The 15,601-nt window shown below is 41.6% G+C and overlaps 1 protein-coding gene across 4 annotated transcripts in view; it reads left to right on the top strand.

Annotated features, from left to right (window-relative positions):
• The window catches only part of SORCS1 (sortilin related VPS10 domain containing receptor 1), a 257,959-nt gene that overhangs the window by 212,579 nt on the left and 29,779 nt on the right, over window positions 1-15,601 (top strand). For all 4 annotated transcript variants that reach the window (XM_066554121.1, XM_066554122.1, XM_066554120.1 and 1 more), the window contains exons 16-18: window positions 1,328-1,458; window positions 9,636-9,749; window positions 10,479-10,650. In XM_066554121.1, coding sequence (XP_066410218.1) covers window positions 1,328-1,458; window positions 9,636-9,749; window positions 10,479-10,650 — 417 coding nt within the window. The remainder of the gene's footprint in view (window positions 1-1,327; window positions 1,459-9,635; window positions 9,750-10,478; window positions 10,651-15,601) is intronic.

Below are 15,601 nucleotides of genomic sequence, written 5' to 3'. Positions count from 1 at the left end.
CATTTGTTTCTCCCATTTCTGGCCCTCTCCCATTTCTTGCTCACTTGGTTTCATTCCTGTTCTGTGTCTCTCTGCTGTGGGAGTTGGGCATTTTAATCCCCAGTTCATTGGTCCCCATGCCCTGCCCTGTGCATGCAGGATGCAGCTGCTGCATCTCTCTCTGAACCATGGAATTCATGCCCAGCAAGGTGAGCTGCTCTGCACCTGCCTTGAGGCATCTTCCCAGCTCTGTCAAGATACAACAGCCTATGTTTCATCAGGTTAGAATGAAATATGGCCCAAATTCTGTGGTTATGTAAACACCACAGGCTCCACTGAAGTCTAGAGCAAAGCACACATTTATATCATCAAAGGTTGTCTTTCTGTATATATCTTGCTGGGCAAGAATTTATTAATGAATATGAAATGAAAGTATCTTGACTCAGACTAGCTGCTCACACAAGGCACAACTCTACACTAAAAATACCAGTTATTACTTAGATCTTTAGATGCTGAAAATCAGTACAGCATTGAATTCCAAGGAAGCACAGTATTTTAGACCAGTTGCTATTCAGGCCCTTCTGTTTCATGCCATCAAATCATCAAATCAAAGCCGTGAAAAAATTTTCCACAACAATTTTAACAGCATAAAAGGTAATAAGTGAGACTCCACTGTATTTTTTTCTTTGCTTTCTTGTGCTTGCATAAGCAAAAATAACAAGAATTTTGCAGTATTTCTTTGAGAATATTGGCTTTGGAGCTTGCAGAACTATTTTTAGGAAGGCTTCTGTGTACTCTGGCCTTTTTAATTCCTTTCCACTGAGATTGCAAGGCTGAGCCTTGTTCCCTAGATAGAAATATTAAGCAGTGTGCTGAAGATGGGAAGTTTTAGCATCTACATAACAAGTCAAAGCCCCTAAAAGCAAACTCAGCCATGGGAAGTATTTACATAAACACACATTACAAGTTTCTACTGAATGAAAATATTCCCAGAGAGGTCAGACCCAAGAAGTAAACCTGCTGTGTGCCTCAGATTGCAGAGGAATCAGACCATGTTTTCAGTTGCTGTGAAATGGGTCTGTATCAAATGTTTATGGGCCCTGGAACAAATGCAGAGCTGAGTAAGATATATAAGTAATCTCAGATAATTTCTTAGTGTGTATTGGGAAAGTTGATTTAGTTTCAGTTAGAGCTTCAGTAGCTTTAATTAACTGCAGTGTTCTGAGATGGCATTTGGCTCCCCATCCCTTTCCCTCGAGTAACACCTCCCGTTCCACAGGCTTGGAAACACCAGGTGACACAAATAGCCTGGTGGGCGTCACAGAAATGTTTCTGGCTTTGTTTCCAGGGAGAAGCCTGCATCATGGGAGCAAAGAGGATCTACAGGAAGCGCAAGTCAGAGAAGAAATGCATGCAAGGGAAATATGCTGGGGCCATGACCTCGGAGCCCTGCGTGTGCACAGAGGCAGACTTTGACTGGTGAGCACTGGGCAGGACTGGGTGATCTCACACAGCACCATGGGCATCCCTAGAGAGTCTGTAGACTCACAGAGAGCAGAAATTAATAAATGTGTAGGTATTGAAATGGGCTGCTCCATGATCATGCAGGTGTGGTAAAGGAAGGAAAGGTGGAATAGGGATCTGTAATCTCCTAAAGCTCCCACAAAATCAGTGCTGAGCATTTTCCAGGTCACAACTCTGTGCAGTAAGGTAACAGGTCAATTTAGCACATCTAACCTTAGCAATGAACAAGGGTGGCTGAGAGTAGTCTGAAGACATATAACAGCAGTGTGTAAAAAGTAAAATAAATTCTTAACACATACACCCATATGTGTATATAAGTAAAAGTAAATATATGTATATGCAAAGTATGCCTTCAGCTTCTAGAATCAGGTATCTAGGAAATAAATTCCTGGGCCATTTGTTGCATCTGGACCATCACGTTTGACAGTATCCAGCAGATATTACCTTCATGATTTGAGTTAATCTCTTCTGAAGCCTTTTCTTCTCTGATGTTTGCTATAGGAAATAGAGTCCATTGGTGAGTTATGCATGGCGTGATAAAATCTTCAGCTGCTGGTTTCATTCCAGTATTACTGCTGACTCACAGCAATTTGCACAAAAAAGGCAGGGAACCACATTATTGAAATCTCTTTCTTACCTTTTTTCTCCAAGTCTGCAAGTTCCTTAGTATCTTGGATGAGAGAAATGTTGGCTGCTTGGCAGTGCTGATAAACTCCCTTTGTGCCTCACCCACCCAGATCTATGTCATGTTACTAATTAAACCCAGAATCTGCTGTGTGAATCCTGAAAAGGTTCATCCCATCAATATTTCATATGGAAGTTTATAGTGTTTCCCTTCTCACTCCTACATAAACATAGAATATTTTTTCTGTATAAAATCACAGAATCACAGGAGGCTTTTATATTTTGTCAAAAAAACCTCAATTCTCTTGCTCCAAACAATACAATTATGAGCATATTTTGGCACAGATTCTGTCAATATGGTTCCTTTTTTCCTCATATTCCATTTAGTTCTTTTCTAGGGAGGTCTGTGCGTAGTTCATCATTTAGATGTCCAAAGCTCCTGGTTTTCAATCATTTAATATTTCTCTAGTAATGTAAAAAAGATAAGAGCCAAACCAAAAACCCCAAACCATCATTAAAATCAAGGAAATTCCCTAAAGATTTTGACCCTCTTATAGGGCATGCAGTGCAATGCTGAGCCAACCTCATGGCCTTATAAAATAGTTGATGCAATTGATTCACAGTCAGTCCATTAGTGTTTAAATCCCTGGCACTTGTAAGGGACACACATACCTGAAACTTCTGATAAAAATATGCTTTCCTTCCAGCACTTCTCTCTGAGAATGAATATATTTATTTTATTAAAATTGACTTTGTGCCTTGCCACCATAAAAATTTGCTGCTAGGTACAGAACAAAAGTACCACAGTGACATTTGCTGGTGGAAATTTTTATTTCTTTAATGTTCACCTCAAGGAAACTTTCTCCAAAGGCTCTGCTGGGCTGTGGGAGAATCTCTAAGAGAAAGCTTGGATGATTGGGCATGTACAACAGGCACTCACAGTTCACATGCATGAGCAAGACTCCTCAAATATGTTTCAAGAGGCAGAATTAGGATCTTTCTGACCCAGAAGGACATTTCTCCTTCTCATGGAATCACTTTTGGTTTAGACCAGACTGCCGTGATCCCCTCCAGTTCTCCCTGAGCTCAAGTTATTCCTACAGTCTCGAGACTTGGATTTCTACTTTATCCATTTCAGCTTCCTTCCCTACTGCCTCTGATGAAAAAAGATTGAAATACTACTTTAAGCATCCAGTTCAGAAACATTTAACAACAATACTCATCAGGAGCATAATTTTGCATAGATATGCCAGAGCAGGACAGAAAAGGAGACAAGAAAATGGTGAGAAAAAAAGCAATTCTGTCTGCTAAGAAAGGCAAAGCTGCTGCTGCACCACTGTAACTTCCAGTGCCTGCCTTGTTGAACTCTGCACGAGGCTTCACTGCCAATTCACCCTGCCGAAGTTGGAGGGTTGGAGGGAGGTTTGGAGGAAGTCAGGGAATGAATTCTCGCTGTGGAAGAGTGCCCTCTGTGGAGTTCTTTCCTTTTCAGGAAGGAAAAAGGCACTTTCATCATCCTCACTCATGACATTTCAGCAGTTTCAAATTTTTTTTTTTTTTTTTTTTTTTTTTTTTTTTTTGTGCTGGGCAGGGCTCTTAATTGGAGGAGATTGAAAGGGACATGTATCCCCTAGATAGGGAGAAGCTCTTCAGCTGCCCACACTTGGTTTTTGAATCTTGAAATAAGTTGGACAGCTTTTTATATTGTCAGTGTTTACAGAACACGTTTGTATACAGAGTTGAAGAAAACAACACTCCCTGTCATTATGCTGTCATTGCTGTTTAAACACTTAATTTATATGGAGAAAAATTTATTATCTCAGCTTGTCAGAGACTGGAGTAAAAATGTATCTCTCTGGTCAGGTAAAGTGAAAAAAAGGTGTTATTGCTGTTAATACTGCAAGTGCTTTTTTATCAGTTCAAGGGAAAAAATACCAGGTATAAAAGACAAAGATTTTCTAATGTTTTTTTCTCTCTTGTAATATCACAGAGGTCCAGATTAATTTCAAATCTGTATGCAGCCCATTGGTGCTCCTTTCTCAGGGAAAAGGGCACATTTGTTTATTGTTTTGTTCAGCAAGAAAACTGAGTGCCATTAGAAGTGACTGTAGTTCCTCCAGCCTTGGAAGCAGGATTCCTCTGCCAGCAGAGAGCTTTTATCTTTTATTTATCCTAGGCTGGGAGCTGGAGGGGCTGGGCCAGGCTAGGCCATCCCTGGCTCTCTGTGCAGGGAATGAGGCTGGGCCGGGGCCATCCCTGACTCTCCGTGCAGGGAATGAGGCTGGGCCGGGCCAGGCTGAGCCATCCCTGGCTCTCCGTGCAGGGAATGGGGCTCAGCCGGGCCAGGCTAGGCCATCCCTGGCTCTCTGTGCAGGGAATGAGGCTGGGCCGGGGCCATCCCTGGCTCTCCATGCAGGGAATGGGGCTCAGCCGGGCCAGGCTAGGCCATCCCTGGCTCTCCATGCAGGGAATGAATGAGGCTCAGCCAGGGCATTCCCTGGCTCTCCATGCAGGGAATGGGGCTCAGCCGGGCCAGGCTAGGCCATCCCTGGCTCTCCATGCAGGGAATGAATGAGGCTCAGCTGGGGCCATCCCTGGCTCTCCGTGCAGGGAATGAGGCTCAGCCAGGGCCATTCCCGGCTCTCTGTGCAGAGAATGAGGCTCAGCCGGGGCCATTCCTGGCTCTCCGTGCAGGGAATGAGGCTCAGCCAGGGCCATTCCTGGCTCTCCATGCAGGGAATGAGGCTCAGCCAGGGCCATTCCCGGCTCTCTGTGCATGGAATGAGGCTCAGCCAGGGCCATTCCCGGCTCTCCGTGCAGGGAATGAGGCTCGCAGCCAGAGGGCAACAGCGCCTCAGGAATGGGGACCTGGATGCGCTGGAGCCTTCGGCAAGTCTGTCCTAGCAACAGCCTAGAAACGAGAATCTCCCTCTTCCTTTAATTGATTTGGGTAAATGGATGGCACAGTTACTTGGGCGTTATTAAAGCATTAATTTACCCGGTTTCCTCACATTGTGTTCCTTCCTGCCTTCTGAGCATTATTGCAGCGATATCTCTTCAGCAGGAACACCTCCTAGACACGGATGGAAACCTTTGGTGGAGTTCATCCTTCAGCCACCTGTCTCCCAGGTCCTTTATTAGGAACTTTGAGTGAAGTGTCCCACTGTTAGTCCTCCCTCTGAACTTGCTGTCATTAATACTGACAGCTTCTTCTGTCAGCATTCCCATCTCTCACACCTTCATGGGAAGTATGAGCCTGTTGATAGTGGTGCTAGTGGTTTTGGATAGCCAGAGAGGCACAAAGGTGCCTTGGTACAACTGGGAATCAGGTCTGCTTATTTATTTCACATATGATATCAGCAAGGATCTGGCTGGCTCTTTTTGTATTCTCTGGCACTTAAATTACAGCCCTGCTTGCTGGGGTGAGTTCCTATGCTAAAACATCAGAGTCCTGCATCAGGAGGAAGTGTTCTGACAAACCCCAGGGAGGCAGGGGACAGACACTGTGTGTGATTAGATTCTGCTGGCTTTGTGTGTCACCAGCCATCACTTCAGTTCGCGCAGGTGCCAGCTTTGAAATACATCTACATTTGCCCCCTTTGGTTATGGGCTTGGTTAACTAACAAATAGTAATTTAGAATGGATTTTTAGTTCATTTTGAGTGCATGTGGAAAATGCAGATTCACTAATGCAAAATCTACAGTGCATCTCTGCGTCTTTAAGGGCCTGGATACCTACTGGGCATGGATTTACTGGAAAGGTTCTGAGGATTTTAGGTTCCATATTAACATAAGCTGGTATAGCTCAACTCCAAATACTGCAGTGCAATTATAATTGTACACCTTTGTAGATCCACAGTTCAGACTGTAGCTGAATCCATCCTTGTCTGAATAAAATCCCATGTCAGGTCCTGTAGAACTGGGGAACAAGCACAGCTCCCCTTTAATACACATCTACACTTGAACCATGGTTAAATATTAGAAAATGGTATTAAGTGAATAAAAAGGTAGTGAGACTTTTCCACTGCTGTGGCCACAGTTATTTCTTCTCACCAGGGCTTTTGGAAACTACAGAAAAAGGTGACTCTTTTCAGAGATAGCTCAATTCCATCCCATTTAATGTCCAAAAATGTTTGGAAAGCTCAGTATGCAAAAGCACAAGGAGCATTGTCAGCTTCTGGCATAGCTGACCTTAAGGTGAAGCTGTTAATCTTAAGGAATTTCTATGATTACATGCTAAGTGATATATTGATTTTTAGAAGCTATAAACATGGAAATCACTCATCTGAATTAACTGGTTATTTCTGTATCTTAGAGCAGTAGGATTTTAATAATTCCATGTGAATTAACTGTTCTACTAAACTATGTTTGTCAGGTCTCTTTTCAAATTACAAACTTCCTTGGGGGATTTCTTTTCTTTGATTATTACCTATGGTGAAAATAACATTAGATAAAGGAATTTATCATGAGCATTGAGCAGAGATACAAAATGTCTGGAATGAATTTGTATCTAATTACAGAAAAGAACTTGCAGTTCTACTTGACTAAGACAAATAGGATTCCAGTTTAAACCAGTAAAAGGGTAAAACCATAATCAATGAGAGCCACAAGACAGGCTGCTTCCTACTGATAAAGCAATCCCTGATGGCAAACGCTCCCCTCCTTTTTAGGAGATACATTATCTGTGTCACCCGAGTTCCTTTCAGGCAGGCACAAAATATCATCAATATATGCAAATTCCAATTCCCAGCTCCCAGGCAATGACTCAGGGAGCTGATTGCAGGCTGAGGCTGATGCCTTCCCCATCTCCAGACTTTGCTGTACTGGCTCATGCTATGGACATCCAATTGATGGTAATGCTTCTTGATTGCTACAAAGCCTGTTGTGCCAAATTGTAGGCAGCAATTTGTTGTCAGCATCAGTGTTCTGCGTGCACCAGCCTGTAGCCAAGGAATTCATTAGATTCCAAGACTGCAGAGGTGAATGGGTGGCTGCTGCATCTGTGGAGGGATATGGAGCAGCAATTCATGTCATTTGCTGGGATGATATTTCTGTAGGGCCTTAATGAGCCAGATGATTTGCAAGCCTGAAAACAACACTGTGCAACTTCTGTGCTTATAGCTATTTCTGCTGTGGAAAATCCTGGGATTTCTTTCTCTTGACTTTGAAAAATATGATCCACGTACAGTCTAAACTAGTTAAGTCCAGCTTGGCTTGACCAGATTTACAGGTAGGAATAGGAACCAAAATAGTAGCTTCAATGTAGACATGTGCGTAGTAAGAAAGCCCAGACTGCTGCATCAAATTGGATTGTGAGTACTGATCCCCTCTGAGGCAGATTTCACTGTATTAGTTTGTTTTGTTTTCACCTGATTACAGAACACTGTCTGAGTGTACAGTGTTACAGCTTTTTAATTAGAGTCACAAACGATAACTTAGGAATACAGTGCTGCAGAGTATTTACAAATGAATTACAAAAATACAGGAGTCCCATTTGTATGTAAATATTTGTTTTCTCCAAGCAAATCAGAATGGTGTTATTCTTCATTACAAAGTGTATTCTGCAGCTATAGTGTTCTTATTCCAACAAGGATGATTATAGAAGCACATGGCAGTGGAGAATTGGCTGGCTGATGCTTCCAAAGCAATTAAGCAGCACTGAGTTGGAACCATCTGAGTAAATAGATTGATGAAAATTCAGTCAAAAAAAATGAGGAAAAGACCATTTAGGTCATCTACTTTATTGCTGTTTCCTAAAGTATGTTCCCAATTACTTGTTGTAGATACCCAAAGCACCACAGCTGCCAAAATGTTCCTTTGGAATAGTCATGCAGTCCAATATATGTTTAGTAGTTTTCTTAAGTGATAAACAGCATTAATTTCCTTTTGCTAATGCCATCTTTTTAATTTTGTCATTTTAAGATTGCCTCAAAACAATTCTTTCTTTATCCAGAAGAAAAAAGTTGAAGCAGAATTAAAATGTGGTGACTGAATTATTTTCTATGTCTTTTCTTGATAACCACTACAAAGTACTTAACAAAGATAAGTCAAAACATTGTCTCCTTTTTTCCTTCTTTGTCTTGTATCTTAGACTGGTAGCAAGCTTCTTAACATTGTTTACTAGTCACTTACTGCATTTTATTTTTAAGTCATTATACTTTTTCAAGACACATGAACAAAGTCTTCATTAAGTTAAACACTCTTCTTGTTGTTAATATTTTTCTATAAATATCTCTCTTGTTGATGATCTTGTAGGTCTCACCCTGGCCATGGACTGATGGCTCTTTGTGGCAGCTCTGGGAGGAGCTGGAGCAGGGGCTCCACTAACTCTGATCAGGTTGATGGGGATTCTTCCATCTCCTGTTTTTCCTCTGTGCTTCTTTACATACATGTACAAATATGAACCCTTAATCACATAATCTAACACTGCCCTACTCCTCTTCTCTTGGAAAATCAGGCTACTTGGTACCAAGGCATTAAAGATAATAAGTAAAAAATACTTTGCAGAAAAGTGCCATTTTAAGATCAAGGATTGTGTTGCAACTGGAATATTGGAATGGATTTTGTGGACTCTGTATAGCAGTTCTCAGAAACAACATCCCATTACTGCTCCATTATAAACTATGGAGAAGGCTTAGTGAAAGGAATAAGAATGATTATCCAACCAAGCTTTCCTCATTACTCAACAGCTGGAAAGTAAACCCACATGTGAATGGAATACTGATAAAAGATTTTCTGTTAGTTGGATTTTTTTTTCCCTGCAATAACATTTTTTTATAGAGTCTTTGTTTATTTGGAATCAGGAACAATTTGAAATGTTTTTAGTGAAACCAAAGCAAATTTAATCATAGCTAAGCTCAAGTTGTGACAAAAGATTAAAATTTGACTCGTTGTTTCTAACATGTGATTTTTTTAGTAGCATTTCCTCGTCCAAACAAAAAGAAAATTGAAGATCACAAAATTCCTTCCCATTACCAAATATGCTGTTAATGTCTTCAGGCAAGAGCTCTCTCAGAGCTGTAAATTTTCCTCTGCATCCTGTGTGGTATTGTTTCCAAATGCAATTAGCTTTTTAGCCCTTTACTTTTCTAAGACATGACTGAGACAGTGGTGATTTAACTTAGCTTAGATTTCTGGGGTTTTGCGGGGGGGGAGTTGTTTGTTTGTTGGGGGTTTGTTTGTTTGGTTTGGTTTTGGTTTTTTTATATTTGAGCCTAGATTTGATCCTGAGAGGTACTGTTAGTCTGTGAAGAGAGAACAGTTGATGCAATACTCTTAAATTACCTGCTCTGGTTCTTCTTTTTTATACTGGGATTTATGCAAGATAATCACCCCAATTAAAAACTGAAGTGGAAGGAAGAGTCTGTTCTGTCAGTGAAAATAAAATGAGAAATGCTAGTAAACAGACAGAGGAAAATCAAAACTTATATTAACAGTAGAGAGCATGAGCTAATACCGTGTTTGTTCTTTTGGGGCTTTATATGATGGTTTCTTTTAATGTCACAACAGTGATTATGGATATGAACGCCACAGCAATGGCCAGTGTTTACCAGCATTCTGGTATAACCCATCTTCCTTGTCAAAAGACTGCAGCCTTGGACAGAGTTACCTCAACAGCACTGGGTAAGTGGCTCACCAGGCTTTACTTAGCTAGAGCACCCATATGGATTTAATCCAATGACAACTACAGATTATACCCGTAGATGTGCCAAAGCTGGCTGAAGCCCTTAGGACACTTTCATCACCACCTTTGTTGGGTTGCACATCTGTCACTCCAGATCTCCATCATGTATGGCCCAGGTTTTTCTCTGGAAGATGATGCCTTAAAATAAAAAACTGGGTGGAGACTGTAAGGTCAAATCATTAATGTTTCTGGAAAGATTTCCCTTAAAATCCTGTGAGATCAGGTAAGGCAGAAACACTGGAAGATAAATTAGTGGAGAGAGATGAAAGTGATGTCCATGTGAAGTGAAGTAATAGATGGGCAGCTAGCCTGAATGCTGACTGTTCTTTGGCCCTCTTGGAAGGCAATGGAAGATGTAGTTTAAGTTAAGATCCTGGCAGACTTCATTTATGATACAAATGATTAAAGCAAACAAAGCAATCCAAGCTGTGTTTGGAGGGTTTGTACACTGTACATTGTACCCAAAACCTAAATTTCCCACCTAAGTGATACACCTAGACTGCTCTCTACAATCTACTTCACACTCTAGTGGATTCTAGTCTGTCTTGAAGCTTAGGAAACTTTCTCCATGAGTGAGGGTCAAAGTCAGTGTTCCCCTGGGGGTCAGGGCACGGCAGAGCAGACAGGGAAATATTCCCTGGGTTCCCACACTCTGTCTCCCTTGGCAGGTACCGGAAGGTTGTTTCCAACAACTGCACGGACGGGGTGCGGGAGCGCTACACGGCCAAGCCCCAGCAGTGCCCGGGCAAACCTCCGCAGGGGCTGCGCATCCTCACGGCCGACGGCCGCCTCACGGCCCAGCAGGGCCACAACGTCACCTTCCTGGTGCAGCTGGAGGAGGTGGGATCCGTGGGACATTCACCCTGGGTGTATCTGAGTGGGAATCATGCCAGGAGAAGTTTGCAAAGAGGGTGGTATAAAAACGTTTGCAAGACAGGATGGTATGAAGTCAGTCACGGCCAGGATGTAGCTGGGTGGAGTTTGCTCCAAAATGTATGGAGATGAAAGGGGTGTCATTGTGGTGCCCAGGGTGATGTCTGGGAGAAGTTGATAAAACCTGGGAATGGGTTTAGTTTGGGAATTTCACAGGAGAGCTGAAGACTGCAGGTTTGAATTCTGATCCCCCATCCTTAATTGTGTTTTTTGCTTCCTGCTGGTTTTTGAAACTGAATTTACATATTTGTTTTCCACTGGCTTTAAACCAAAGATGACAAATAGTACATGTGCAGCTGGGTTCCCATCACACAAATCAGTACATATTGTTTAGGCATTTATGGGTGAAATCTCAAGATGTCCTCAGCAGGCTTAAGTCTGAAATTCATTGTGAAGCTAATTGTGAAGCTGATTTGGGCTCTGATCTGTGTTTTTATTATATCTGTAACTTAACTTGGTATTTCATTGTTCCGCTCCCTCCATTCCTGAATCCATAGAAAAAGGTATTTAAATCTTTTCAACTCTTTCTTCTTTTCAGCACTTCTCTACCTGTGTTTAATTGCAGGTGCACAAGCAGGAACATTCACAAAGAAGTTTTCTCTTTTTCCATAATCTAATTTGATTTCTTTAAACTTCTACCCCTTTTCCTCTCTTACTGGCCAATATCCTAAAACAAGTATGCTTTAATACCAAGGGACAATGTACATCCCTTTATAGTTTAGAGTATTCAAGGGACAATGTGCATCCCTTTTTTGTTTAGTGTATACTTTGGAGTATTCAAGGAAATTACTTCTCACCCTCTCCATAGTAAATGTCATCTCTGAGGAAAGAATTTTTTTTTACATCTCTATTATTGATGCTTTCCCCAGCAAACTGATGTCCTGATTTGTAAAGGCAACACCATATGATACATCATATCTAACCCAAAGCAGTTTTTGACCTGAATGTTTATTTTCTCCAAAATATGGTCACTTTGTTTCAGTACTGGCAGTCATACAGCATTGCTACTGTGGTGCTGTTACAGTGTGAACATATAATTTCATCTGGTTAAGCTATTGATTTCTGCATTTAAAGATGAAAAGGAAAGGGTCTAAAACAAGAGTCAGTCTCCAGGCTTAAAAAAAAAAAAAAAAAAAAGAGGAAAAAAGTGCACTTTCCATCACCCTTCTCTTCTGAGCAAAGTTTTAAAACAGACTGGGAGAAGGAGATGGATAATCTGAATAGTCAGTCACAAAACTATCCAAGAGTTATGCCAATAGTCAGAGGGAGAGACAATTACCCACAGTGTGGGAGACTCAGGACAAATGTCCTGCTCTTTCTTCTGTGAGTGCTTCAGCTCACATATCATGTAAGAGAACTTTGACCACTCTGTCATGCAGGGAGCTGCTGTGCATTGTTCTCTCTCTTTTGTTCATTCTGATCTTTTCTGGCAGCTCTGCTTCAGTGTGCACCAGAGTCTGGAAGGAACACCTTCTCCAGTATGAGATGGTGCCTCTCTCATGCTGGGTGTCAAGGAGTACAGAACAGATGTTTTGATGAGTGAGTCAGTCAGTTCTGAGGAGATCTAAAGGGAGCTCTTCTTCCAGTGCATCTGATAAGGAAGAGGTTAGGAATTGCTCTGAGGGCTGCAACAGTATTGATCAGCCTCCAGCCTTTCCAATTACTCTTCCTGTTAGATGAATCTTGACCTCCTGCTCCTAGATTTGTCAACTTAAAGAGCAACCAACAAAACCTTTGGGCAAATTTTACCCTGTCTAGCAATGACTTTATGTGGGTGTTGCAACAAAAGAAGTATTCAACAAACAGGAATATTTGCCCACTTATGTGCAAGCTGTAGGGGAATAAAATGTAGTTGAAGCAACAGAACTGTGTGTAGACTAAACCATTTACCAATTTAACTGTTTCAGTGACAAAAAATCCACCACTCACTAGGAAAGTTAAACAGCCTATCAAAAGAAGAAGTATCCTTTTATAAAATGGATATTGATTTCACAGAATAATTGAGATTGAAAGGGATCTCTGGAGGTTGTTTAATCCAACCCTGCTTCTCAAAGGGAAGTTCCTTTCCCTTGCATACAAGGCAGAAGTATCACAAGATAAGAATTTGCCAAATTCTATTCAGTTCTGCCCTGCACAGATGTATAGCACAGTACAATCCAGGATGATCAGTATCCAAAAAATCTGTGCCACTCCATTTTTACTGAGGGGAAGAGATCAGGAAATTTAAAAAGGGCTGGATATGTCACCTTGACCATATTTTCCTGCAACAGCATGTGAAAAAAGTGTGTCCTATTCAACCCTTGCCCCCTGGAGTGGTGGGCAGTATTTTAGAGTGCTACACCCTGGTGAGGACTCCTCCTTTAGTGTGAGTGACAGCTGATATCTTTCAGGGTGTAAAAAAGCAATGGCCTTTCCTTTTGCATCTTAACATCTCCTGTATCCCTCTGAGACAGTTTGTTTGAAGCCTTCAAATCTGCAGAAGCCTTCAAAACTGCAGCCTCCTGGCTCTCTTTTTTCATGTCCATGTTCCACTTGATCTGCAGGAAAAGGGGAAAAAATAAAGAAAAGAGAAACTGGTGAGCCAAGGTACAAGAGTCTGTTTGAGATTTGTACTCTTGTTATCTTTCTAGGGCTTTCTGCTCCATCTAGGAATCCACATGGGTTTCAAAAGATGACAAACTACAGAAGCAGGTTCACTGGAGGCCCTGAAAATTCACTGTGTCTCTGTAGTGGAGCAGATTGCTAAGAGGGCAGGGAGAGACAAATGGCAGCAGTAAAAAGCTGATGTTTTCACTCAGGTGTGGGATTCAGGGGCAGGAACCACAGCACAGTGGTTCCTTGTAGAGCCTGGTTGTGCCTGTGGTGATGCTGAGAGCCACGACTGTGCATTCTGACAAAAGCACAGTGTGAGTAAAAGATGCCTCAAGAGAAGCAAGGACAAGGCATTCAGAAGTGTTCTGCTATTGAAGAAGACACAAAATCATCACTGAAGTCTGTGCAAATGGAGGGAGGGCAGGAACCAAACCCAGGAGCACACTGAACATTGCTGATTTCTGAGAGCTGGGATTCTGGCCCATTTTCTCTAACCCTGACTCACATGACATTTTCCTGTGAAGCATTTATATCTGGCAGCATATAAATAACATTAAAAGCAAACCCAACCAACAGGTCATATTTAAATCATCTGAAGATGATTTAAAGAATTCTTTCAAAAGTGATCTAAGTCACCTGTCACCTTTTAGAATTACTAAATTGCTTGCAAGGTCACCTTGCACTTAATATTTATGGTCCCATTATTGGAAAGGTTTGGCCAAGTTATTTGTCCAGTTAATCTGGGTATAATTATCATGGTATTTTTAGTGGGTGACAATAGCCAGGAATCATCAATATTGCCTTTACTAACTATCATGTATTGCATTTTATGAAGTATTTTGGAAGTGTTTAATAAGCAAGGCATCATACTTAAGCTGGGAATTTTGTTCTTAAATTTCCATGAGATAAGCAGAATACCAACAGCATTTTTGTCATTGTGTGACAGCACATGAGATAATTAGCTATGCTTAAAAGCAAATTTTTCATTGCCTAAACATGCTGCCAGTTTAAAGGTAAATCCTTTTCCCTGGCCTGGGCTACATGCAGAGGCTCAGGGCTGGTACCTCTCACACTGCAGCATTCAACAAGAGTTGTTTATCTCCCTAAAAGCCTGAATCCTTGCTTTGTTTTTGGACAGCAACCAAAGAAATCCAAACTGCGAAGTTACGAAGGCACTTTTCCTACTTAAGTTGTTCAACCCAATATCCTTGACATGTTTTGCTTCTCTGTTGTAGAAAACAGAGGGATTTTATTAAGTGTGTGTTGTTTCTGTGTGCCTTCCTGATCACATGGTGATGTAGGTCTCTTGCCTGTCACAACCACAATTATTTGTGTGCTGGAGTTATGTGTGTGAACATCAGACACTTGTGCAGCTGTGCTGCTTCAGCAGAGACCCTGAAAGCTGCAGCCTCAGAGCAATGCTGCTCAGCACAATGCCTTTCAAACTTGTTTCATCCCATTGCTCACACATCTTTGCTGAGGAAATGGATGGTAAAGACATTCAGGACAGGAAGGTTCAGGGCTTTGAGTGTTTCATTACAGATAATTCACAGAGAAACTGCCTCCTCTAATTTATTTTTTATCTTGATAAAATGACAGCAAAAAATCTTTGACATTCCAGTCTGCCTCAGTTCTCACTTGGCAAAGTCACTCCACTGGGAGTAGATTTTGGCTTGCTTTTAACTGCTTGCTGCTGCTGTGTGATGTTTGGATTAGACTAATGTGTGGGGAAAGCTAATTTGTTCCTACACTTGAGGCCACAGGCTACAATTCAGGCAATCTGAACTCATTCCTGAACCGCACTCTGAGCTCCTTCTGCATGACCTTGAGCAAGAAACTTAAACTTTCTGATGTTTTATTCCCTTCTGCCTCATACCCCCCATGCCTTGCATTTGTGTAGTGATTGCTCATGAATCCAGAGGACTCTCTCCTACCACGTGAACATACAAATGAAGCCCTGAATTTCCTAAAGAGTGCTGTGGCTCTCTGTAATGACAATGTTGATACATGGCTGTACAAGGTACACTGTGCCTTGGGTACATTTAATGAGCTTGGGGATCCTGCTGGGGGCACAGTGCCATTAACATTTCCCACCTCAGCACTATTGTTTGGTGCAATTCAGTATTCAATTCAGCTGAAGTTTCTGGAGATGAGCTTAGCATTAGGATTGTTTCGATTGTTGATGTACTCAAATTAAAGATGCAAAACTTGTAGTAATTAAAAGCATAGTCTGTATTTTTTTTTGATGGTATCCCACTGTGTTCCC

This window comes from Molothrus aeneus, chromosome 8 (assembly GCF_037042795.1).
Source record: "Molothrus aeneus isolate 106 chromosome 8, BPBGC_Maene_1.0, whole genome shotgun sequence".
In the NCBI taxonomy this organism is placed as follows: Eukaryota; Metazoa; Chordata; class Aves; order Passeriformes; family Icteridae; genus Molothrus; species Molothrus aeneus.
This window is presented reverse-complemented; position numbering and strand designations above follow the sequence as displayed.